We start from the raw sequence: 24,040 nt of genomic DNA, 5'->3' as shown, positions 1-24,040 counted from the left end.
AATTGCACCTTTGAGTTGAGGTTTGAGGTTAAAAAAAAAGTTTCACTTTCATGTCTAAATCCTTTTACTAATGTGGAGCATATATCAAATGGAGAAACACTTTACCACAAAGCTTGTCTTGGAACTGAAGCCCGAACTGGTGAATGAGGTCAAAGCTCTCCACCAGGAACACGTGATCCTCAAACGGTGGTGACGCCATAGCACGCAGTGAGGTCATATCGGCTCTGGCGACACCGACGGCGTAGATCTCAATCCCAGACTCCCTTGCAGCGGCCGCCACTTCAGCCACACGATCCTGAGGGCGTCCGTCTGTCACAATAACGGCTACATGGGGAACGTTGGGACGCGCACCTTCCTCGGCAGAGAAGGCTACATTCATGGAATAGCGGATGGCCAGGCCAGTCATAGTGCCCTGTGCCAATGGAATGATCTGGTTGATAGCTTTGACCATCTGCTCAGTCTTGCTGAAGGCTTTGAGGGAGAACACGTTCTGGACTTGACTAGAGTATTGGACCACACCAATTCTTGTAGCTTCCAGGCCGATGTCTAGCTCGTGGATGATGTCGATCATGAACTTGCGCATCGTCTCGAACTCATGGGGACGAACGCTGCGGGAGCCGTCGATGATGAACACAAGGTCGACCGGGCCAGATTTACACTTTGGTTCAGCTGTAAAAAAAAAAAAAAAGGAAAATAGAACTGAAAAACACAAAATGACAATACTGATTCAGTTTACAGAGAAAACAATTACACTAGGCTTTTTGTTGGCATGAGTGGTTCCATAAAGAACATTTAACATCTATAGAAAATTCTATTTCAAAAAAGGTTCTTCAGATTATTTAAAATAGTTTCCAAACGGTTCTTACAGTCTAAAAAATAAAGGTTCCTTAATGGCTTTATTCATTCCTTTTCAAAGGGGAACGTCCGCTGTGTCCTCTAGAGGGCGCTACGCTGGAGGCATTCCCCATAGCGCCCCCTAGAGGATGCAGTGTCTCGTTCCCTATAACCTGAGATGTTTGCTTTTGAAAGAGAACTTATGCTGCATCCTCTAGAGGTCGCTATGGGGAATGCGTCCAGCATAGCACCCTCTAGAGGAGTGGTTTTCAATCCTGGTCCAAAACGGTTCTTACAGTCTCAAAAATTAAGGTTCTTTATTGGCATAGTTCATTCCCTTTCAAATGGGTACTTCCGCTCTGTCCTCTAGAGCAATGATTCTCAACTCCAGTCCTCGAGGCCCACTGCTCTGCACATTTTGTATGTCTCCTTCATTTAACACACCTGATTCAGATAATCAGCTCGTTAGGAGAAAGATCTATGAACTTAACGGAGTGTGTCAGATCCAGAAACATACAAAATGTGCAGAGCAGTGGGTCCCGAGGACTGGAGTTGAGAAACACTGCTCTAGAGGGTGCTATGCAGGAGAAATTCTCCATAGCACCCTCTAGAGGATGCAGTGTCTCGTTCCATATTCTCAGGGAACCATGGTTACATGCATAACCTGAGACGTTCACTTTTAAAAAGGAACTCACGCCACGTCCTCTAGAGGACGCTATGGGGAATGCAACCAGCATAGCGCCCTCTAGAGCAGTGTTTTTCAATCCTGGTCCAAAACGGTTCTTACAGTCTAAAAAATTAAGGTTCTTTATTGGCATAGTTCGTTCCCTTTCAAATGAGTACTTCCGCTCTGTCCTCTAGAGGTTGCTATGCTGGAGAAATTCCCCACAGCACCCTCTAGAGGATGCAGTGTCTCGTTCCATATTCTCAGGGAACCATGGTTACATGCATAACCTGAGACGTTCACTTTTAAAAAGGAACTCACGCCGCGTCCTCTAGAGGACGCTATGGGGAATGCCTCCAGCATAGCACCCTCTAGAGCAGTGGTTCTCAATGCACATTTTGCATGTCTCCCTTATTTAACATCTGATTAAGATCATCAGCTCGTTAGTTCAGTTATGTCTGTGAAGGTAAACAGCTGGGAAAGAAATTGCATGTTTATATTGGTCTTGTCTCCTATGAGACTGAGACTCTAATTACTGTTCTATGTTTGTCTGTGCAGCCAGCAACAGAACAGTTAGCATGCTTTGCCTGTCCTTTTGCAATGATGTTAAAACTAGTAAAACGTTTTCACTTGCTAAAACTAAATGACATTGCCAAGGGTGAAAACGTATAGATTAAGGGGTGTTACATCACAGGGGAGCAAAATCTGAAGGGACTTACTTGCTGAGAACAGCTTACCAAAGTTACTGGGCTGTCCTTTTTGACATTTTCTGGGTTGCTAGATACACCATGGACCCGATTATAGCACTTAAACATGGAAAAAGTCAGATTTTCTTATGTCTCCTTTAAATGAGAGGAGAAAATGGTATTTGGGTCCAAAATCATAATTTTGCAGTCAAATTTAGAAGATGGTTAACTGCATTCCTTGGTAACCATAAACAAAATTACCCAAATTTAAAGAAAAAAAAATGACTTGTCATGTCATGCAGACATTATTTATGCCAGACGAATAAAACCACTGAATTTTAAGAGACATTTAGAAAGACTCAAATTATAAAGACTATTATAAAGTCAATGCAATTTATGGTCATATTAATACATTTAGGTTTAGTTTTGCAAGTAAAATCTGAACCCTGAATCAGTTAAAACCACACATCTAGTTGATAAAAAAAAGTCTACAATAGTCATCTGGTTTGCCAATAACAACACCACCGTAATCGACAGACTCTGAGGTAGTGTCTACTTTCCTTGCTGCCAAGATTGATTTATTAGTGTTAAGACGGCGGTTTAACCAACCTGATTTAGGCCTCGCTTCCGTCACAGCTATTATGGCTATTAGCACACTGATGTACACCAACGCACGTGTCATGTTTCGTCGACAAAGGCCCAATCTTGCCGCAAAAATCCCAATGGCTGTAGGTGGAGAAGAGAAAGAAAGAGTAAAATTGCAGGTCAAGGGAAATCTGTACTATTAAGGCAGCCATACATTCCAGTCTGAGCTTGCAATAAAACGGCGACACCAAACAGATGGTCCACAGCAGCAGTTCTAAACAGGCCATTAACATAGAAGAGTTAATAGACTTTTGGGCCGATCACATCACCACAGGCATTGAGTTCAAATGCTGTGTGAAGTAATTGCTGGAAAATAACTGCGTCTGGGACGTTGGCGTTATAAACGGCATGCTGTCAGTCACTTTGGCTTTCACAAAGGGATTTGCTTCTCCAAAGGACTGATAAGGATTATCACTATCAGAGGACCACAGAACGGAGGAGTGTGTCATGGTTTGGCTTGAATTGTTACTGTCTTTGAACTCAGCAGATAAACAGCCAGACAGATTAGTGGTGTGCTGCTTTTCTATACGCTGTTCAATTAACAACAGTATTTCTGCTGTATACACGTTGCAGTTGAAGCTGATATGCTTCAACTTAAAGTTAAAATTAATCCAAAAATTTAAATTCTTTCATCATTTACCTACCCTCATGTCATGAAAAGAACCATAAAGGTTTTTTGGAACTATTTTGGAAATATATATCTGCATCTTCTGAAGTCATATGAAAGCGTTATGCAATGAACAAGCCCAAATTTAACCTATTATTTGCTAATATTCTTCGCCATAGCTCTCAAATCCCTTTTTTAAGGCTAAAAGCTTTTTAAAGAAATGCAAACTTTTATTCAGCAGTGACATAAGAAATTGTTTAAAAGTGACAGCAAAGACATTTATAAGGCTACAAATGATTTTTAATTCATAGTTTCTATAAACATTCTATAAATACTGAAATGATTTCTGAAGGATCATGTGACACTGAAAATTGGAGTAATAATCCTGAAAATTCAGCTTTGCATCACATTAATAAATTACAATTTAAAATATATTAAAATAGAAAACAGTTGTTTAAAATTGTACTAATATTTCAATATTTTACTGTAGGTTTACTCCAATAAATGTAGCAAGGTTTGAAAAGTAACAGGTCAGCATCACTGAAGGTCAGCAAAGGAGGTCAGCATCACTGAGATCAAACAGGCATCTTCATGCAAAGTTTAAATATATGCAGAAACAAAAGAGATTTGAGAGCAATGGCCAAGTAAAGACATTTATAATGTTACAAAAGTTATTATTTCAAAAAATTCACAGTCTCTATAAACATATTAAGCAGCAACTGGTTTTAAACATTGCAATGATTTCTGGAAGATCATGTGACACTGAAGACTAAAGTAATAAAGTTGAAAATTCATGAATACATTTCAATTCAAAACATATTCAAATACAAAACAGTTATTTAAAATCGTAAAAATATTTCACAATTTTGATGTAAGTTTGATCAAAGAAATGTGAAAAGCAACCAAAGGAGGTCAGCATCACTGACATCAAACACACATCTTAAAGGAGAAGTTCACAATAAAAATTTACAGATAATGTACCTCCTTGTCATCCAAGATGTTCATGCCGTTCTTTCTTCAGTCATAAAGAAATTATGCTTTTGAGAAAAAACATTTCAGGATTTAAACTACATTTTGGAAGTCCACTATGTATAAAAAAATCCTAAAACATTTTCCTCAAAAAACATAATTTCTTTACGACTGAAGAAAGAAAGACATGAACATCTTGTATGACTAGGGGGTGAGCACATTATCTTTACATTTTAGTTCTGGAAGTGAACTTCTTCTTTAATGCAACCTTTAAATACACAAAAACAAATACAACTCAAAGGCAAAATGCAATAATTTTAATAAAAGTCAGTTTTTCCATCGTATTGCTTCAAAAGACTTGGAATATAATATAAAATCAAAAAAATGTATGGTGCTTTTATTGTTATTTTTGCTGATTTTGATTTGAAATTAAATGTTAGTAAGTAAATAATGACAGAATGTTCATTTCAGGGTGATTTAACCTTCATTAAAAAATAAAAAAGTTAGGCATCCCTATACACTTCTCTCCTTCTCTCAGCAGGAGATTCAAAGTGACCTCTATGACCAGGACTGGTTTGTGGTTTCTCTCAGCCTTGATAAAGACTCTGCACATGAGGTTTCAGTGGCATCCAGGTTAACAGGCAGACTTCAGTCCCTTGTGTGCTAATACAATGAAGCTCTCTGTGCTGCATGTGTACATTAGGGTTTAAGTGTGTGCGTACGAGCTGCCGAGGCCCTTACCTCAGCTTTGATTATTTCAGCACTCATCATATAAGCAGATTCAGAAAAGTTAAGAGGTATGTTTAGAGAGGATATAACATCATTACTGGCTTTTGGATGGCAGCCAATGTCATATGTCATAGCAGACATATAAAAAGGTGCTGTTATTCCACTCTATTAGCATGTACTGATATTTTACTGATAAAGTGTTTCCATTAAACTGGCTTTGAAGAACATGCAGCCCTTGTAAAAGAAGGTTTGCTGATTTAATGAACACCTACCCCCCCATATTTCACAATTTCAGCCCCTGCATCTGGAAATAATGCAAATACCTTGTGACCACATCACAACCAACGTGTGTAAAATCACTTATCCTGTTCAACCATGAATCCTGTTTGCTTGTTATTCATGGCTGTAACTTAAAAGCCAGATTTGGTTTGGTGTCCATGTTTTACTCTCACAAAATAAGCATTATTTGTGTGTCACCTGCAATTATTTCTGTTTGGACTTTATGCTTCCTTCTGTGTTCACTTGTATCAGTAACTGCTTGCCACGTGGAGGGAGGCGTGAGAATTCAGCACCTGGGTACAGGTGACTATCTCTGAAAACAAACACGCATATAGATTTACAAATATTCCTATGAGGCTGATAACACAGTTATTGGAAATGGAGATGGAGGGGTCTTCTTACAACAGAGCTCTGACAGTTACACTATTGCGAAAGGACAGTATAAAGTAAAACCAGTTGGCATGAACAACACTGGATTGTCTGGCACTGTAAAGGACTTTATGAACATTTCAAAGTGGCTGATGTACACATGAACGCCATGCAGGACCAAAGGAAAGGAGACAGAGAAACAGGTCGGTACTAGAAATATGGTAACAATGGTGGCCATTGTTTTAAATATACAAAAATGAATGCATTTTTATTTAAATTCTATTATATTTACATGCTACAAAATACAACACGCTATTTATTTATTAATTAATTAACTAATTAAAGAAAACCATGCTATGGTGGCAATTTTTTAAACAAAATATATTAAATGCAATTTTATATTATATAATATAATATGAATTAATATTTATTGATTAATATTTTATGTATTAATTAAAAATAAATGAAATAATAAAAAATTAAGTTGACACTTTTATTCATCAATGACATATTAAATTGATTAAAATTGATAGTAAAGACATTTATAATGCTACAAAATATTTTTATTTCAAATAATTCACAGTTTCCAAAAACATAATAGGCTGTTTTTGAAAATTAAAATGATTTCTGAAGACTGAAGACTATAGTAATGATGCTAAAAATTCAGCTTTGCATCACATAAATATATTAGAAAATAGAAAAAGGTTACTTAAAATTGTAATAATATTTCACAATTTTACTGTAAGTTTGATCAAATAAATGTAACATCGGTGAGCATTAAATACAGCAATATTATTAAAAATCTTACCATGCCCAAACTTTTTCAACTGTAGTATACATTACACTTTTAATGTGAATTTGGTAAAATGGTTGCCCAAAAATGTGCACTTATACATATATTATTCAGACATTCTTTTAAACAAAAAAGCCTTATATATTATTTATATATATTTTATTTATTGAGATTAAGTGAAAAAAAAAAAAGATAACCATGTAAACTATGGTGGGCATTATTTTTAAAAAAAGTAAGTTTATTTTGTGATCTTTATGACTGGCAGTGTGCTACCACTTTCCTGACAATTTTAGTTAATCATAAAATAAATAAAATATATATATTTTTATATTATGTAATATTTACAATATAATATTTGTATTTAATTTAGTAGTTTATTATTAATTTATTAAAAATAAATACACTGAATAAAAGAGAACCATGCCATTAACACTGGCCATCCTTTACAAAAAAACAACAACTCATTTATTGTGTAAAAAGCCTGGTTTAGGATCTTGCAATGTTCCAAAATGTATGTATCAATTAAAAAGTTCAAAATAAGTTAAATAAATAAATAAAAATAATATGTATTTGTTATTTATATTATACATAGTGTTGATTATATCATATTTGTTTATTAAAAATTAATTTAAAAAATGTAAAAAAAATTCTCATTAAAATAATCTGATTTTCAAAATAAATCATATTTCAGCAAAAATGTAAAGGCAGTAAAACTAATACTAGCTTTACAATTTAAAGAACATAGCATTAATTATCATGCACTCTAAATGTCAAATAAAATAGTGCTAAATAAGCTTCATATTCTTTAAGTAAAGTAGAGTTTTTATTTTTGACTTTGAGGTAAAATATGACTTTATTCATCACAGGTTTAATCAATCTCTGAGCTTTAAAAATTAGGGAAAAAATTGGATGGGAAAATGTGAAAGCAAAGATCATTAAAAATAGTATGTGGAAGAATAAAAATGACAGCTCCCCTGAGGAACCTAAACCAAGAGAAACCATAGCCTCCTGTTAGAGTAAAGTAGCAAAGTGAGAAGGTGACCGGCAGTAAAAAAGAAGAATGGCAGCACATTTCTTTCAGTGTGCTGTATATGTATCTTTAGAAGACTGTTTAAGCTTCCCGGATCCCAGCTCTCACCCAAAGGGATCTCCGTGGGGTAAAACCCCGCAGTGTAAACATTTCTCTCAGCTTGACATGGGGCACAGACAGACCAAAGAAAAACCCAGTGTGCTGTGAGCGAGAGAGAAGACAGGAGGGCAAATGAAGGAAAATGACAAGCATGGTTTCTCTGGTAGCCGATTGACTGACAGCTTCAGAGCACAGTTAGATTAACTAACAGCAGCTTCTTGTTAAAGTGAGATTGAAAGCAGATGTGATGCTTTGCTACTAATAGCGGTTTCGCCTCCAGCCAACCACTGTGCACCTAAAGCATGTGGCTGTGTCCCAAACCTGGTGAGCTGCCTATCTAGACAGCACTGTGGAACACATGATGGCCAAAAATGCTGTTTGGGTTGGCAGCTAACTAGGTTTGGAGACACAGCCAGTCTGTTACTGATCTATATTTAGTTTAAGCTCTTGGAATGGAATACTACGTAGTGTACTACTTACTGGACAGTATATACTGTGTACTACTCTCATAGATGCTTTAATAGAGTGTTAAAAAGTATGCAGCAATTGCTCTTACAGCAAGAAATCAGTATGCAGATACTGATGTTGCACAATTAAATTAGCTATTCGATCACCATCCCAAAATTAAATAATGTTGTGATTAAATTAAACTTTGTCTAGATGAAATTTTTGCTTTCTGATCAAATATTGAGCAAAAATATTACAAATGCCAGCTGATATAGCATCTAGTTTACTTGGAAATAAAATAATGCTTTGTGGGACACATTTTTTTTTTTCTTTCAGAGTGTGCTTTGGTTGTAGGCTATACTACAATATAATATTTCATGGATAAATAAAAATTACATATTGTGCACGATATACAGAAATCAGAAATAGTATGTCAGTACGGCATTTTAAATAAATGCACTTTATTTAAAGAAAAAAAAAAGACCACGTGATGCGATCACAACGCCATTATTTTAAACATGTCACACAACATTTTAAAATAGCTTACACATGAAATATTAATCAGTGTTTTTAAAAATCAAATCTCGTGACAGTCATTTATTAAATAGTTAACACTTTAAATATTAATCAAATAAAGTTTTTTTTTCATTAAATCTCGTCATCATACTCAAAAGTTGGCTAGATTAAAAACAATTAACTAATTATTTGAGAGACCAATTGCATTTTATAACGAAAAATGCATTTTAAAAGTATTTTTAATATAACATATAATATTTTATACTATTTAATATGCAGTATTTTTTTTTTTTGAAAAATAAATATTTTATTCTATTATCGAGGGAAACTGCCTAAAATACTGTTTAAAAAATAGCGTGAAAATGCTCAGCTTAGCACATTTACCATGTTTCTCACATTGGCTATGTTTACCCGCCTCACGACTAATTTAAAACAGTTTGTTCTGAAAAACTTTCTTTCCTTAGAAGGTCACTGTCCATGTCGTTAAACAGAGTTTAATTAGCTTAAATTTCAACCTCAATTAAATTAAATCGCAAGCAACAATATATTCTTCCTCTCTATATTCCAGAGCTGGCCATTGTGGACTCGACAGAAGTGTCTCACCTGTACACATCAGACGCGTGCTTCACTCACCTCAGGTAATGACACAGGTACAGTCTCTCCTGTAGAAGTGGGCAACGGTATCCAAAAATACGACAAAATGACGCGGCAGCCTATAAAACAGTCCCTTAAGGTGAGTAGTAACCTCTCCAGGCGATTATTCAAGCATAGAGTGAACAGTCAAGACATTGGCCAGGTATTAAATCTACAGAGCACGTTTAAAATCCCAAATCCCACCCCCGTCCGAAATGGGAAGAGCAGGCAGGATTTCTTTGGGGGGTTGCAGCAGGAGAGAGAACATTAACGCTTTCTTTCAGTGAGTCTACAGAAATTCCTTGCGGTTCTACTTTAGTCCACGATTGATGCACTGACTCTTGAAGTGCCATTAGCGTACACAGAACTAACTTTATCAGTCTGAATTTCATTTACAGTGATGCTATTTTCTTATGAAAGGCTTCTTATGAAATAGCGTCTGTATTAGGGTAATCAACAAATAACTCTTTCAGTTCTTATTAGAGTGCAGTTTATATGAATTAAAAGTGAATTTTAAATACTGTATCTGGTCCTTTAAGTATAGCCTAATGATAAAGGAATTAGATAAAGGAATTAAAACACTTTTAGAAAAAGTACAGCATTTTAAACTGCATAAGTTTTGTAATTTTTCCAAACATGGAAATCTAATTTGACCTTCATCCTATAGTGGGAAATAATATCAGTACCCCTATGACCCGGTATCCTCCTGGGAAGGCCTTAGATATAAATCCAGGCAGACTGACTGAAACATCTTAAGCCTGGGGAATTAACTGAGTTTCAATTAAAGCACTTTGCTCTGCTGAGAAATGTCACATTTATATCCTTGGGGTCTTAATCAGTGGAATCAAAACTGAAAATGAGTAACTGCAAACAGATTATATGAAGTTCTTGTGTTCAAAAACAAGTTTCATGTCTATCAAGTCTTCAATTATTTGATTAAAAAAAAAAACAATAATGTAATTTATTCCTGTGAGGCAAAGCTGAATTTGGGGGTCACATGATCACCCAGAAAGCATTCTAATATGCTGATTCTAATATTGCTGCTCAAGAAACTTTTTTGTTATTATTATCAGTGCTGAAAACAGTTGTGCTGCTTAATATTTTTTTTATGGATACTGTGATACAGTTGAAGTCAAAAGTTTGCAGAATCTGCTAAATGCAAAATATTTTACCAAAATAAGAGGGATCATACAAAAAGCATGTTATGTTTTATTGATTTAGTACTGACCTGAATAAGATATTTCACATAAAAGATGTTTATAAATAGTAAACAAGAGTAAATAATAGTTGAATTTATAAAAATGACCCTGTTCAATTCCTGTAATACTGTTTAATATTGTCTTAATATTGTTTAGTGATAGTTCTTCATGAGTCCCTTGTTTGTCCTGAACAGTTAATCTGCCTGCTGTTCATCATAAAAATCCTTCAGGTTCCACAAATTCTGTAGTTTTTCAGCAAAAACTCTTTGAATTTGAAATCTTCATTCTGTTCAAAAGTTTTCACCCCCTAGCTCTTAATGCATTGTTTTTCTGGAGCATCAGTGAGCATTTGAACCTTCTGTAATAGTTGCATATGAGTCTCTCAGTTGTTCTCAGTGTGAAAAGATGGATCTCAAAATCATACAGAAACCACATAATTTGTGGGACCTGAAGGATTTTTATGAAGAACAGCAGGCAGTTTAACTGTTTAGGACAAACAAAGGACTTATGAACTATCACTAAAAAATAAATAAATAAATAAATACAAATCAAGTGTAAGTAAACTTTTGAACAGTGTATTTTTTTTATAAATTCAACTACTATTTTCTCTTTTGGTCTATATGTATTTTATTTGAAATATCTTATTCAGGTCAGTACTAAATAAAAAATAAGATGCATTTTGTATGATCCCTCTTATTTTGGTCAAATAATTAACATTTAGCAGATCTTGCAAGGTGTATGTAAACTTTTGACTTCAAATGTACTTTATTGTTTTTAGGTGTCTTTGATGAACAGAGACCTGAGCTTGACCCAAAAAATAAAAACCATGTCATTCTGACTCACCACTATGTCATTGCAAGCCATTGCTTATTCACAGCTTGTTTTTACAAAAAGGTTCCCCTTCTTCTTAAAAGGAAATTAGAATAAAAAGGATTTATTTAGAAATATATAAATGTGCCCTAAATGTATCATGTACAGTTTTTTCTCCAAAATAATTGGATAGTTCCTGTTTTATTCATCTCCACTGCTTTCAGAATATTTATTATAGCTCATATCTATTACTGAATCATAAACGCTGCTTGTTGCTGCTGCATGGTTAATTTCAGAAAGCACAGTATGACTACTACTACAGACATAGGACAGCCAAAACGGCTATTAATGCCCCAACTTCCTGAAATAATATCAATATTTATGTCGAAATTGGAAAGGATTTATTCCATGACAGGATCTTTGAGAAATGCGCAGATAGTTTACTTGAAAGAGTTTGGATAAGATTGTTTACCATTTTGTAACACTAAGGATAAAATAAATATTTTTGTGCATCACTAGGGAGGATCAAAATTTCTCCTCATTGCCAAAAGTAACCAGAGATTCAGTGAGGCAATACCTTCAATTCAGACCTGACCAATCAGTGATCATCTTGCATGCCAAAGTTGCTCAGAAGTCTTATGGCAATGAGAAGAGGTAAAAATATTTTTCATATATGCATTTATTTTTCATATATGCATCATATATGCGTTTTTTCAACAGTGAAATATACAAGCATATACATAATAAATATACTGAAAAATGTAAAACCAACTTGTTTGCTGTTTGTTGTTTGCTGGTTTTTAGATGTTGACCAGCTGATAACATAATCAAATCCTTTCTGAAAAAAAAAACACATCATGTAAATGGTTTTTGAAACATGGAAGCTGGTTTGTTGTTGGGTCTTTTAGCTCTAAACAGCATGAAAAAGATGGATAACCCATTAAATCAGGTCTTCACCAACTGGTCAATTAGCTTTACAACAGTAACACTGTTATTTTTCGGCTTGTATAAAGCACTAAGCACAAAAAAGCTTGTATTTTTTTATCCAAAACCAGTTTTTTAGAGTTCTTTTATTACTAACTGGTTCATTTATGTGAAGTAAAACTATTGAACACCCTCTCTATTCATGTCTTATTCCAAAAATAAGAGTTTTGTGCACTTTCATAGGTTTTTCTGTCCGCCTCCTTGCGTGTATCTCACTGGACATGGATGGAAACTCAGACAGGAGCAGCTGAAAGGTCAGTGAGCTTTGAGAGAATATCTTCATTCTTACTATTGTAATTCACTGTAATTTTTCCATTTGTATTCACAGCATCAGGTCTAGAAGAGTCCAGTTGTCGGCTTTTCGGTTACATGGGTCTGGACAGCTCAGCTGATCCGCGGACAGACAGTTTCAAGCTGAGCTTTGAGGAGCAGACAGACAGGAAGGTGAGACATTGGCAAAGCTCAGCGATCAAAGAAGAGAAAGTCTATCGGGTTTATGAGAGAACATGACTGCTGTGTGTACAGATGGATTTGGAGATGGGATCATATGTTTATTCTACCTGGATTACAACCAGGTTTATGAAAGGAGGGCAGATGGATGAACATGATCTTTAATCTTCCTGACCACAGAAAATAATACTCACAAAAAAGATCTCTTGAATATATGACCAAAACAGCCATGAGAAGTTAATTCCTTGTCAAATTTATGATGTTCCTTAGATAAGATCTCAAACATGTCTGAAATGGGGCTGAAATTTGACAAGATACCAAAGCCTGCAATTAAAAGATCTCTAAATAAACTCACATGTATAACCATATTTCTTCCAAGAGCAAATTATCTGAACTGTTTTGACATTAACATTATTACTTTAGATACAATTGACAGTTACACTAACATTCAAAAGTTTGGGGTCGGTAAGAAATGCCTCAGCATTAGTTTGACCAAAAGTCAGAGTAAAGGAATTTATAATGTAACAAATTATAAGATTTCTGATTTAAATAAATTGTTCTTTTGAACTTTTTTTTTTTTAAACAAAGCATCCTGAAAAATATAGCATATTAAATATGAAACTGTTTTGAACATTAATAATAATCAGAAATGTTTCTTGGTCAGCAAATCAACATATTAGAATGATTTCTGAAGGACACTGAACACTGGAGTAATGATGCTGAAAATTCATCTTTGCGTCACGGGAATAAGCTACATTTTACAATATATTCAAATCGAAAATAGTTAATTTAAATTCTAAAAATATGTAATAATTTTTTCAGTTTTTACTGCATTTTTTTGATCAAATAAGTGCATCCTTGGTAAGCATGAAATACGTCTTTCAGAAACAAACAATCGTTCCAATAACAAACTTGTGATCTTTTGTAAATGTTAGCAAATTGTGCATTATTGTCTATTTAAATGTATTTTTCAGATGTTTGCCTGCGCTAAAACCTTGTACATCTCAGATACGGATAAACGAAAGCACTTTCGCCTGCTGCTACACCTGTTTCACAGCGGAGGGCAAGAAATTGGCACGTTTAACAGCAGACTCATTAAAGTCATCTCCAAACCATCACAGAAGAGGCAGTCCATGAAAAACGCTGACCGTGAGTTTGTGCATGTGTGTATTTATGGCTGTTCTGAATGTCCATATTTAATTTTAGTCAAGTATTACACCTTTTGTCAGCTAAACACATACAATGCAATGAAAAATCAAATATAGGCTGTACTCTGACTAAGTGCTTCTACATAAAGGGTCGACTGGTATAGAAACCAAACTCCTGTAAGTTTGGGTAAGCGTGTTTGCGCGTCTTTGAGTATGAGAAGTGAGGTCAAGCCACTAACTGGTGTCACCCAGCAGCCATTGCCACAGGAGTCAGACATTTGACCTCCAACCTTTTGATCCTAAAGCACACACTGAGAGGGCATCTTCTGTTGACATTGACTGTTGGATCCACAGAGAGCTTCTAAGGGGAAGAAAGAGGCACTTGACATCTGAGAGCAGCTGTGAAGTGACGTTGAATTCCTCACCGTTCTGTGGGAGAGAGGTGGACAATGAGACAAAGATTAAGAAAAAGCACAGTCTGGCATTAGTCACAGTATATCCGTCATTTGTGTTTGCAGACTGCTTGTAGGTCTGAATGTGCATGTTTAGGTATCAGTGAGGCTTTCAATTATTATGCCGTTTTTTTTTTTGCCTATTGGTTCTGTTTTTGTAAAAAAAAAGTATATTTGTTTTTGCAGTGTGTATTTCGTCAGGCTCAAAAGTGTCATTGTTTAACCGCTTGCGGTCGCAGACAGTCAGTACACGTTACCTGGCGGTGGAAGATGGGGCTTTTGTCGCCAGCGCAAGACAATGGACGGCGTTCACGGTCATGTTAGGTTTGAGATCCAATACTTTTTCTCTGCTATTCTGCTTTTAAACCTCTTTATGGCAAATGTCATTTTAAATGACCAAAACTATAAACTATGAGCTTTTCACACTTGAAAACAGATACTTCACACTGGTCAGTAATGAATCCTGGGTAGTCAGGTTTCAAGATTTCACACTATTTATTTATAAATCCTGGTTTACTTTTATTTAAATGACATTAGGTAAAAAAAATAAATCCAAAATGGTCAGTAGTTATTTAAGTCCATAGTTAAAGGGTTAGTTCACCCAAAAATGAAAATTACACCATTATTTACTTACCCTCCAGACATCCCAGGTATATATGATTTCCTTTTTTCAGACGAATCCAGTTGAATTGATATAATAAAATTAACCTGGAATTTGCAAGCTTTATAATTGCATGGGTGAGTGTTTCTCTTCATCAGTCCAAAACAAGTCCAATAAAGTGCATCCATCCATAATAAAAAAGAGGAGTAAATAAAGGCCTCCTGTAGCGAATTGATGCATTTTTGTAAAAAAAAAAAAAAGCATAGTTAAAGCATAGTTTCCTTACTTAACCAAGGAAAACCAGTCTCCTCTTGGCTTATATCGAAATCCTCTGACATTTTTCTTTACAAATCTTCGTTTTGTACATCTAGTTCATGACCATTGCTTTGTTTTGATCTCTCCACGATGCGTTCTCGTTCGTCACTTCTGAGCGATGTTATACGTCATCCACCCGGAGATGCTTCTGTGTTTGACCCATTGGTGCAAGCTAGATTAAAGTGATTAATACATTTTAAATATGGATATTTTTCTTACAGAAATGCATCGATTTGCTACAGGAGGCCTTTATTTACCTCCTGAAGCTGTGTGAGGCACTTTTAATTATGGATGGATGCACTTTATTGGACTTGTTTTGGACCCACCCACGCAATTTTAATATAACTCTGAGTGGATTTGTCTGAAAGAAGAAAGTCATATACACCTAGGATGCCTTGAGGGTCTGTAAACAATGGGCTAATTTTCTTTTTTTTGGTGAACTAACCCTTTAACTACATTGGTTCATGTAAAATAACAATGAACAATACTTAAACAGCATTTATTAATCTTAGTTTATATCAATTTTAGCATCTACAAATACAGTAGTAGGATCAAATGTAGCCATTATTTACTCACCATCCATGCATCCTAGGTTTGTATGACTTCCTTCAGATGAATCCAGTTTAAGTTATATTAAAAATTATCCAGGCATTTCCAAGCTTTAGGCTGTGTATCTCTTCATCAGTCCTAAAAAGTCCAATAAAGTGCATCCATCCATAATAAAAAGTGCCTCACACGGCTCCTGGGGGTGAATAAAGGCCTCCTGTAGTGAATCGATAAATTTTTGTAAGAAAAATATAATTTATAATTTATAACTTAAGAATCACTTTAATCTTGTAACGGTCATACATGTAAGCAGCTCTGAGTGGATGACATATGACTTCAGCAGTGCGTATACACCCCTCAGAAGTGTCTAAAGTGATTATTACATTTTAAAAATGAATATTTTTCTCACAAAAATGCATAAATTTGCTACAGTAGGCCTTTATATACCCCCCAGAGCTGCGTGAGGCACTTTTTTTTTATTATGGATGGATGCATTTTATTGGACTTGTTTCGGACTGTTGAAGAGAAACACCCACCCATGCAATTCTAAAGCTTGCAAATGGCAGGATCATTTTTAAGTAAGTTTTAAGTGAGTAAGTAATGGACTAATTTTCATTTTTGGGTGAACTAACCCTTTAACATTTTCTAACAGTTTTGTAATACTAACAATTTCTAATTCACACTAACGACATTGGAAACTCCATTTGTGGATATTTTTCTATTAACCCAGATTCACAAATGCACATACTGTTGCTCATCACTCTAATGACTAATTCACCGTTCACCACAATAGCTAAATAAACACAAGAAACCCAAACAAGTCTAGAAACAACCAGCCAAACTGATGACACTGCATGCTGGAAGCCCAGTGTAAACAAACTCTCACAATCCCCCATAGCGCATCACTGCATTCGAGAGTAAAATTGGTCTTCTAGAATACTTGTGTTGACATTTAACAAAAAAATAAACAAATAAATAAAATAGATATCCTAAAAGGTCAAAATGTAAATGTCAGCAACATGTGCTCAACAGCTGGAATTAATGTAGCATAAATGGGTTTAACCCCTATATGTCACTCAAGGCCAAATCTGAGTGAGGTCTATTTTTCTTTCTCATCCCCTGCAGTGCTATCGCCTAATACTCACTCTGTTTCTTCATAGTGGAGGAGATGCAAGCTACTCATAGTGAATACACCCTGTGCGACAGCTACATCTGTTACGGCTGTGTGGTTCAGCTGATATGCACTGACTCAGGAGTGGCGCTGCCACCAATGGTAGTATGCAAATATAAAACTGATTTTGTTTCTATTACATGATCCTTTATCATTATTATAGATATCCAAGCTAAAATGAAGGTGAAATGTGTAACGGTGCTCCCTTTCTTAAATGTTCATTGCATTTGCATTGAACCTGCATGTTGCGTGTAATTTTTTCATTAGTATTTTTTTACCCATCTCTCAGAAGTTTACCCAGTAGAAATTTCCATCCCTGTGGTGTTTTTTGGAAGCCAGTCTGCTACCAACATGCGTCACAATTTGCTGATAAAGCACTTGATCAAAATGTCAAGGGCGATGTTTAAATACCACATTTGGCAGACTAGCACTAGCCTTCACAATGTTGTTTTAGTTGTTTGAATTTGCTGACTGGTTTGTTTTTGGTTTGCAAGCATGTATTTGAAGCTATCATGCAGAAGGAGTTTTGATGGCCAACAGTCAGGCATATTGTAGAGCACACGTGCTGCGGGGGACCAGGTGCAATGGTGCATAATAGAAGGGCGATATATCTTTTTTTCCCTTTTTTAATGACTAATTTTGAGTCTGCTTTTATCAGATTTCAGCAGTCTGGGAACAAAAATGGAGAGCATTTTCTATAATTACACTCTTGAAAATACATTTTTTGAAGAACTTTTGGTTTCCCAAAGAACCTTTCAGTGAACATTTCTAAAAAGAACCATTATTTTGTTAATGTGCAGAACATTTTAAAAATATAAAGAATTTTTTTCCACTATAAAGAACATTTTGTGCAATGGAACGGTTCTATGAATGTTCTTTAAGGAATCATCAATTCAATAAAGAGGCTTTGTTTTTAAGAGTGCAATATATCAAATTTGAAAAACAGCAGGGTTCTGGAATTAAAAAATCTTGCTTTTTTTCTCTACAGAGAAATGTGACCCTGGACCACGAAACCTGTCATAAGAGTTATTTTAAATCAATAATCAATAAATAAGCTTTCCATTAATGTATGGTTTGTTATGATAGGACAATATTAATAACTATTCCTTTAAGGGGATGTTAAATGTAAAAAAAAAACAAAAACAAATGTTCAGCTGTGTGAATAGTTACCTAATTCTGTTTTCTTTCCTTGCAGGTAATACGTAAAGTGAACAAGCAGTATGCATGTCTAGATGTGGATGAGCCTGTGTCTCAGCTTCACAAATGTGCTTTCCAGTTCAGAGACAGTAGCCACATGTACCTGTGTCTGTCTAATGAAAAAATCATACAGTTCCAGGTGAACACTGGCAGTGACAGTTAAATATAAACAATAGCTCAACCTGAAATGAAAATTGTCATCATATATTCATCACCATGTCACTCCAAACTTACAGGCCTCTCCGTGTCCTAAAGAAAGCAATAAGGTGTTATTGAATGACGGCTCCTGTTGGACCATTATTGGAACGGAGGTGGTTGAATACACCTTCAGTGAGAGTCTCACCACTCACCCAACCACCATCAGCCCTGTACCTGTCATCAATGGACTAGAGGTCAGAAATAAAGCAAGCAGTTATGTTTCTTCATTACATCTTTTCAGTATGAAACTCTATGAGCTGTATGTTTACATTCTTAAACAACACTTACAAGTGTCCTTGGTGATGTAGTTGAATGGAGGTGGACATGTGGCCATGTTAGAGCTTCACGGAGAAAACTTCAGTCCACACTTAAAGGTCTGGTTTGGAAACATGCAAGCTGAGACAATGTTCAGGTGAGCAATTATCATATTTTTAAGCAGTGTTAAAATACTTTAAATCAAGAGAAGCTTGTAGTTTGGCAAGCTACAACCAAACCACCCTACCAAATCAATAGTTATAAAAATGAGTTGTTTCAACCCAACTTTGTGTCAAATATGGACTAACCCAACTTTTGGGTTAACAGTTTAATTGAAAATTTTAACCCAGCAGTTGGGTTAGTCCATATTTGACCCAATGCTGGGCTGGGTTAAAACAACCCAACACACCGCAAAAAATGCTTTTCTTACTTAGATTTCTTTGTCTTGTTTCCAGCCAAAATATTTGAAAACTTTCTGGATAATTAAAAATTATTAGTCAAAAATAAGTGAGTTTTTGCTTAGAACAAGCAAAATAATCTGCCAATGGGGTAAGCAAAAAAATATTATTTCAAACAGAAAACAAGATTGTTTTTCTTACCCCATTGGCAGATTATTTTGCTTGTTTCAAGCAAAAATGCACTTAATTTTGAATTGTTTTTTTCTGAAAACAAGACCATTTTTACTCGTCTAGACACCTTTATTTGTAATCCAATTGTAAATACAGTGATCAACAGCATTGCAATATTTACTTTGCATTATGTAAAACAAATATATGCAGAGCTCAAATAATTTTCAATATTATTTTTCATGCTATATTGTTAATTGTTGAAAATACTGTTCATAAATACTAATATTATTAAAACTGCACTATGTTGTAAACAGCAAAGCTGTCACACAATTTAGCTGGCAGCATTGCTCCTTTTATTTGTTAGTCCTTAACAGTTCAAACACATTAAAAAGAAAAGTTTCCTTATTTGAGTTAGAATATGACACGCTTTGTGAATGTGCGGTTTAAAGGCTGCCCATTTCAGTTTATGACTTCCTCTTCTTGTAAACCGCAGGAGGTCCTGTGTAACACAAGATTAAGCTCTGAAGTCTTCCGTTGCAAACCGCAGATCTCATCATTTATCAATATCACGCGTTAAAGCACAAATGTCACAGAGAATGATTATACCACTGTAAAAATGATTGCGCCAATTATTTATCACAACTTAACATTTTGAGTTAAGTTAACTTATCTGGATTGAACTTGTTGTGATAACTCAAATATCAAAGTTTTTCTTGGCTGAACTTATCAGAATTAAAGGAATGAGTCAAATGAACTTAAGATATGTCAGTTAACATAACTGCTTCAAACATCTGAGCTTTAAATAGTACAAATATGTGCATATGGCGATACCCGGATGTACACAGCGTTTATTGCACATTAATGTACTACTGAATATGATGTTCTGTTAATTTATGCTGTCTAAACCACTTAAAAATGTCGAAGCTGCTAAATTATATAGAGAACTTAATAACTTAGTAAGCAGGAAAGGACAAACTAAAATTAATAGGTATTCATTTTAAAGGTCCCATATTGTACACATTTCTGGAGGTTTATTTTAGTTGTTGATGTCCTTAAGAATATATATTTGCAGTATAAGTGCCAAAATCCATCTCAATATATTTTTACAGCTCCTTTTTTAGGAGCTCTGTCAAAAACAGGTCGATTTTGGCCCATGTAATTAATATTCATGAGCCTCTCTTCTGATTGGCCTGTTGTTTTCTGAGTGACGCACAGCCAGGCCAACCACAGGTAACTACGGTCATGTATCGTACCAGAGCCATAGAGAGAGCCTAGCCTGCTGATACTCAACAGGATATTTCAGAATGATCATTAATGTTTTTTTCTTTTTCAAACACCGAATGCAGTAAGCTACATAACTTGCTTTAGTAAAGCCCCTTTCACAATGTGCGCTGATTCTGGAAAATTACGGGAACGAGCGCTGTGTGAACAAAAACCAGAACCATAAAGGCAGTGTTGTAGTGATGATGCACGTTATCATGCGACTCTTCACGACGAAAAAATACATGCAAAGTGGAATGAAGCGGTGATCGGGCAGAGCCAGCTCCTCACTATCAGCACTGAAGCACAGTTTGTTCAGGTTAGTTTCAGTTTAGTGAAAGGTATGCGTCGCATCTCACATCCAAACGTCACATGTCTTTATGGGTTGTGTGTAAAGCACGCACAGATTCCGGAAAACAACTGTGAATGAACCAAATCAAACAACTCCAGAACAAATCATGGGACACATTATCCGTGTATTTACCGGAATCGCTGTGTGAAAGAGGCTGAAGTTGACGTGCCACTGGTCTCTTATATTCACGTTGTTCTGAAGCCTGTGCAATGATGTAGTTTCGACATCTATCGACTGAACAGGGTTTTCTCGACTTGTTTCCGTGTTGTTGTTGCTTAGCAATGTTATGGACGCGATATTGTCTGGGTTTGACAAAAGGAGGGTGGGACGTGATTGGTGCTCGGGGTGGTGACTGAAGGCGGTGACTGAGTAGATCGGACGTCACATCTTTGCGGAAGTCACAGCGGCTCGTGAAAATGAACAGCTACTTTAAGCAGGCTGTGTGCAGTTTACTGTGGATTGACTGTTTTGAAACTCATATGGTAGTTACATAGCCCCTAGACCTCAGTTATCATGAAAAAAGCCAGGAAATTTCGATTTTGACAATATGGGACCTTTAAGCAGTATCAGTTAAGACATTATCCTAATAATTCACCTACCTGACTGGAAATGATGAGAACAAACACAAATGTTCAAAATTGTTGTTCTGAAAATCAGTTGTTCGAACTGGTTAAGTTTGGCTAACCACAAACATTTTTTGCTCCTCAGACAGTTTTTGCACTCTTTTCCTGGATTTTTTAATACTTTTGGCAGTGTATAGTACTCCAAATAGTTTCGCCCATCTAACCGATTAGTACAGCCTAAAACATGACAATAACTGATCATTTTCAGCAGCAATAATCAGCAAAATTAGCAAAGTTCATTCAGTTTAGTGGCATTGTTTACGTTCAGTCCTGCCAATATAGCCGAATGATAACACATCGCGAAAACACCAAAAATAAATGGCAAATCAGAAATCTGAACAATGGCTAAAACCAAGTTAAAAATTGCTTCATTTTGTCGACATATTAAAGGTAAAGATTTTTTCCAGACAGGATTTTGATCTTTTTAAATTAGAAAATACTGTCAACAGCCAGAAAAACAAACAAAACACCATGTTTTTAAAGGGAAAAAAGGTTCTATAAATCATTTTAATGATAAATGAACAAACCATCAGTTTCAGAATAAATATTTAGTTGTATGTAAGTGATGTTGAAGTAGAGATTTCTGACATTTTTTCTTACGTGTATTGCAATTGAAAGACACAAATAGGTAAAGTATAACAACACATAAATGTGTATTTTGGATGCTTCCTATCAATCTAAAAACAGAAGATGTGTTACAGAAGCAAAATATCCCAAAAACCAAAATCAATGGTTTTGCTTGTAGTGTCTTTTTAAAAACATACCAAATTCAAATGAAAAATGAACTCTTGATACTGGCATGCACACATTTTTGGCTTTGAACATGGCTCATCTTATCATGAACTGTCTATTTTATAAATTGCAATCAGGTTCTAGATGTCTGCACATTCATTTCAAGAAAAAAAAACTTAACACTGGTACAAAACTTTTTCCCTGTGCAACAATTTTAGTCCACTGTGACCATTTTGACAAGCCTCCTGGGATGCCGTGGTGTGACATTCCTGTCTCAGCAGGCAAGAATGGAACGATGGTCTCTCTCAGGTCCTTTTAGGGAGGTTCTTAAAGCTGTAGTCCAGTTTCAGATGTCAGGAAGGTCAGCGACTGAAATGACTGCAAATTAGTGAGGTGTAACATCCGTCATCTTAAGTTACAGGATGTAAACATTTATCAGATTAATACCGGAGTCTAAGTTTGATAATTACAATAATATAACAGTCAGTGCTAGTTTATTTCAATACTAATTTTAGGGTTTCTGCATGTAAATCTGCATTTAACTCCATATAAGACCAAGTAAAGAAAATTTACTTTAATTCAGTGAACTGAAGGGAACAGTACGTGTAAATGTTTAAGAAGAACGCAATTGTATTAGCATGCAAAAAAGTGCTCTTCATCAATATTATTGTCTTGTTATCCAATGTAAATGTCTAAAAGTTCTTATACCAAGATACATTTATTTGAGATGACATATGAAGTCTTATTTAATGAGAAACTGATCAAAATAGAGTGAGTTTATATCTACCAATGGGCTCAGAAAACAGGTTTTCATACCTCATTGACAGACATGTTCTTATTCTAAGCATAAACTCATTTTTGTTAAATTGTTCAAGACTATTTTGTATTTGCATCTCAAATAAATGCATCCTGAAATTTTTGCAATGCATGCAACACCTAATGTCATGACTTTACTCATTTAGGACTTTCAACTTTCAAGATATTTAGTAAATTTCCTACTGTTAATATATCAAAACTTAATTTTTGATTAGTAATATGCATTGCTAAAAACTTCATTTGGGCAACTTTAAAGGCAATTTTCTCAATATTTCGATTTTTTTTTTTTTTTTTGTTTTTGCACTCTCAGATTTCAGATTTTCGAATAGTTGTATCTCGGCCAATATTGTCCTATCCCAACAAACCATACATCAGTAGGAAGCTTATTTAACTTGTTTAAAACCCTTACAAGGTCTTAAATTGTGAAACAGTGAATTAAGATTTTTAAGACTCACAAAACCCTATAAAAGCACTACAGGCAAACACACTGATCAGTTTTCGAGATTTAGGGATATTTTGCTTCCATAACATGTCTTCTTTCAGACTAGTGAAAAGAAAATATAACATTTCAGTTTGACAACCTAATCGAATTGCAATAATATAACAGCCAATGCTGTCTGCTACCATGTTATTGGCTGAAAAATAGAGTTGCACACTGAAAATAAGGCTATTTGATCAATGTAACCATGTAAATATAATACTTTATTCATCTCAGGTCCTCCAGGTCTCTGCTGTGTGTTGTTCCTGATGTATCCATATTAAGTGGCGAGTGGAGATGGATGAGACAACCAATCAGAGTGCCTTTATCTCTGATCCGATTGGATGGGCTGATCTACAGGAGTTCATATTCATTTACTTACACACCAGAGCATAGCGCCCCCTCTCAAGCAAACGGTACAGCAGAGAGAACCACGGACTCAGACTCGCTCATAGACACCATTCACCAGGAGTTCACACGGACGAACTTTCACCTATTTATGCAGAGCTAAGAACACACACACACACACACACACACACACACACACACACACACACACACACATCTCACGGAGGCAAATATTA

General features: G+C 35.4%; 2 protein-coding genes across 4 annotated transcripts in view; one reads left to right on the top strand and one right to left on the bottom strand.

Moving 5' to 3' along the window:
• Positions 1-9,423, bottom strand: part of matn4 (matrilin 4) — a 31,808-nt gene extending 22,385 nt beyond the window's left edge. For all 3 annotated transcript variants that reach the window (XM_073851576.1, XM_073851578.1, XM_073851577.1), the window contains exons 1-3: positions 9,301-9,423; positions 2,794-2,910; positions 106-669 (exon numbers count right to left, since the gene is read on the bottom strand). In XM_073851576.1, coding sequence (XP_073707677.1) covers positions 106-669; positions 2,794-2,866 — 637 coding nt within the window. In that variant the 5' untranslated portion in view covers positions 2,867-2,910; positions 9,301-9,423. The remainder of the gene's footprint in view (positions 1-105; positions 670-2,793; positions 2,911-9,300) is intronic.
• Positions 8,007-23,967, top strand: rbpjl (recombination signal binding protein for immunoglobulin kappa J region-like). The gene is made up of 12 exons (XM_073852592.1): positions 8,007-8,028; positions 9,236-9,305; positions 11,829-11,963; positions 12,477-12,547; positions 12,622-12,737; positions 13,718-13,892; positions 14,530-14,667; positions 16,966-17,078; positions 18,172-18,312; positions 18,410-18,565; positions 18,680-18,783; positions 23,694-23,967. The coding sequence occupies exons 1-12, from the start codon at positions 8,007-8,009 to the stop codon at positions 23,965-23,967; spliced, it is 1,515 nt and encodes a 504-aa protein (XP_073708693.1).
• The last annotated feature ends 73 nt before the right edge of the window (positions 23,968-24,040 follow it).

The sequence above is a fragment of the Garra rufa genome, chromosome 12 (assembly GCF_049309525.1).
Source record: "Garra rufa chromosome 12, GarRuf1.0, whole genome shotgun sequence".
In the NCBI taxonomy this organism is placed as follows: domain Eukaryota; kingdom Metazoa; phylum Chordata; class Actinopteri; order Cypriniformes; family Cyprinidae; genus Garra; species Garra rufa.
Note: the sequence above shows the minus strand (reverse complement) of the source record. Positions and strands in the feature narration are given on the sequence as shown.

Coding starts and splice junctions, on each gene's coding strand:
- rbpjl (XM_073852592.1), top strand. CDS start 8,007: ATGTGGCTGTGTCCCAAACCTG. Junction 8,029..9,235: donor GTGGCTGTGTCCCAAACCTG/GTGAGCTGCCTA, acceptor TCTATATTCCAG/AGCTGGCCATTGTGGACTCG. Junction 9,306..11,828: donor GCGTGCTTCACTCACCTCAG/GTAATGACACAG, acceptor GTGCATCACTAG/GGAGGATCAAAATTTCTCCT.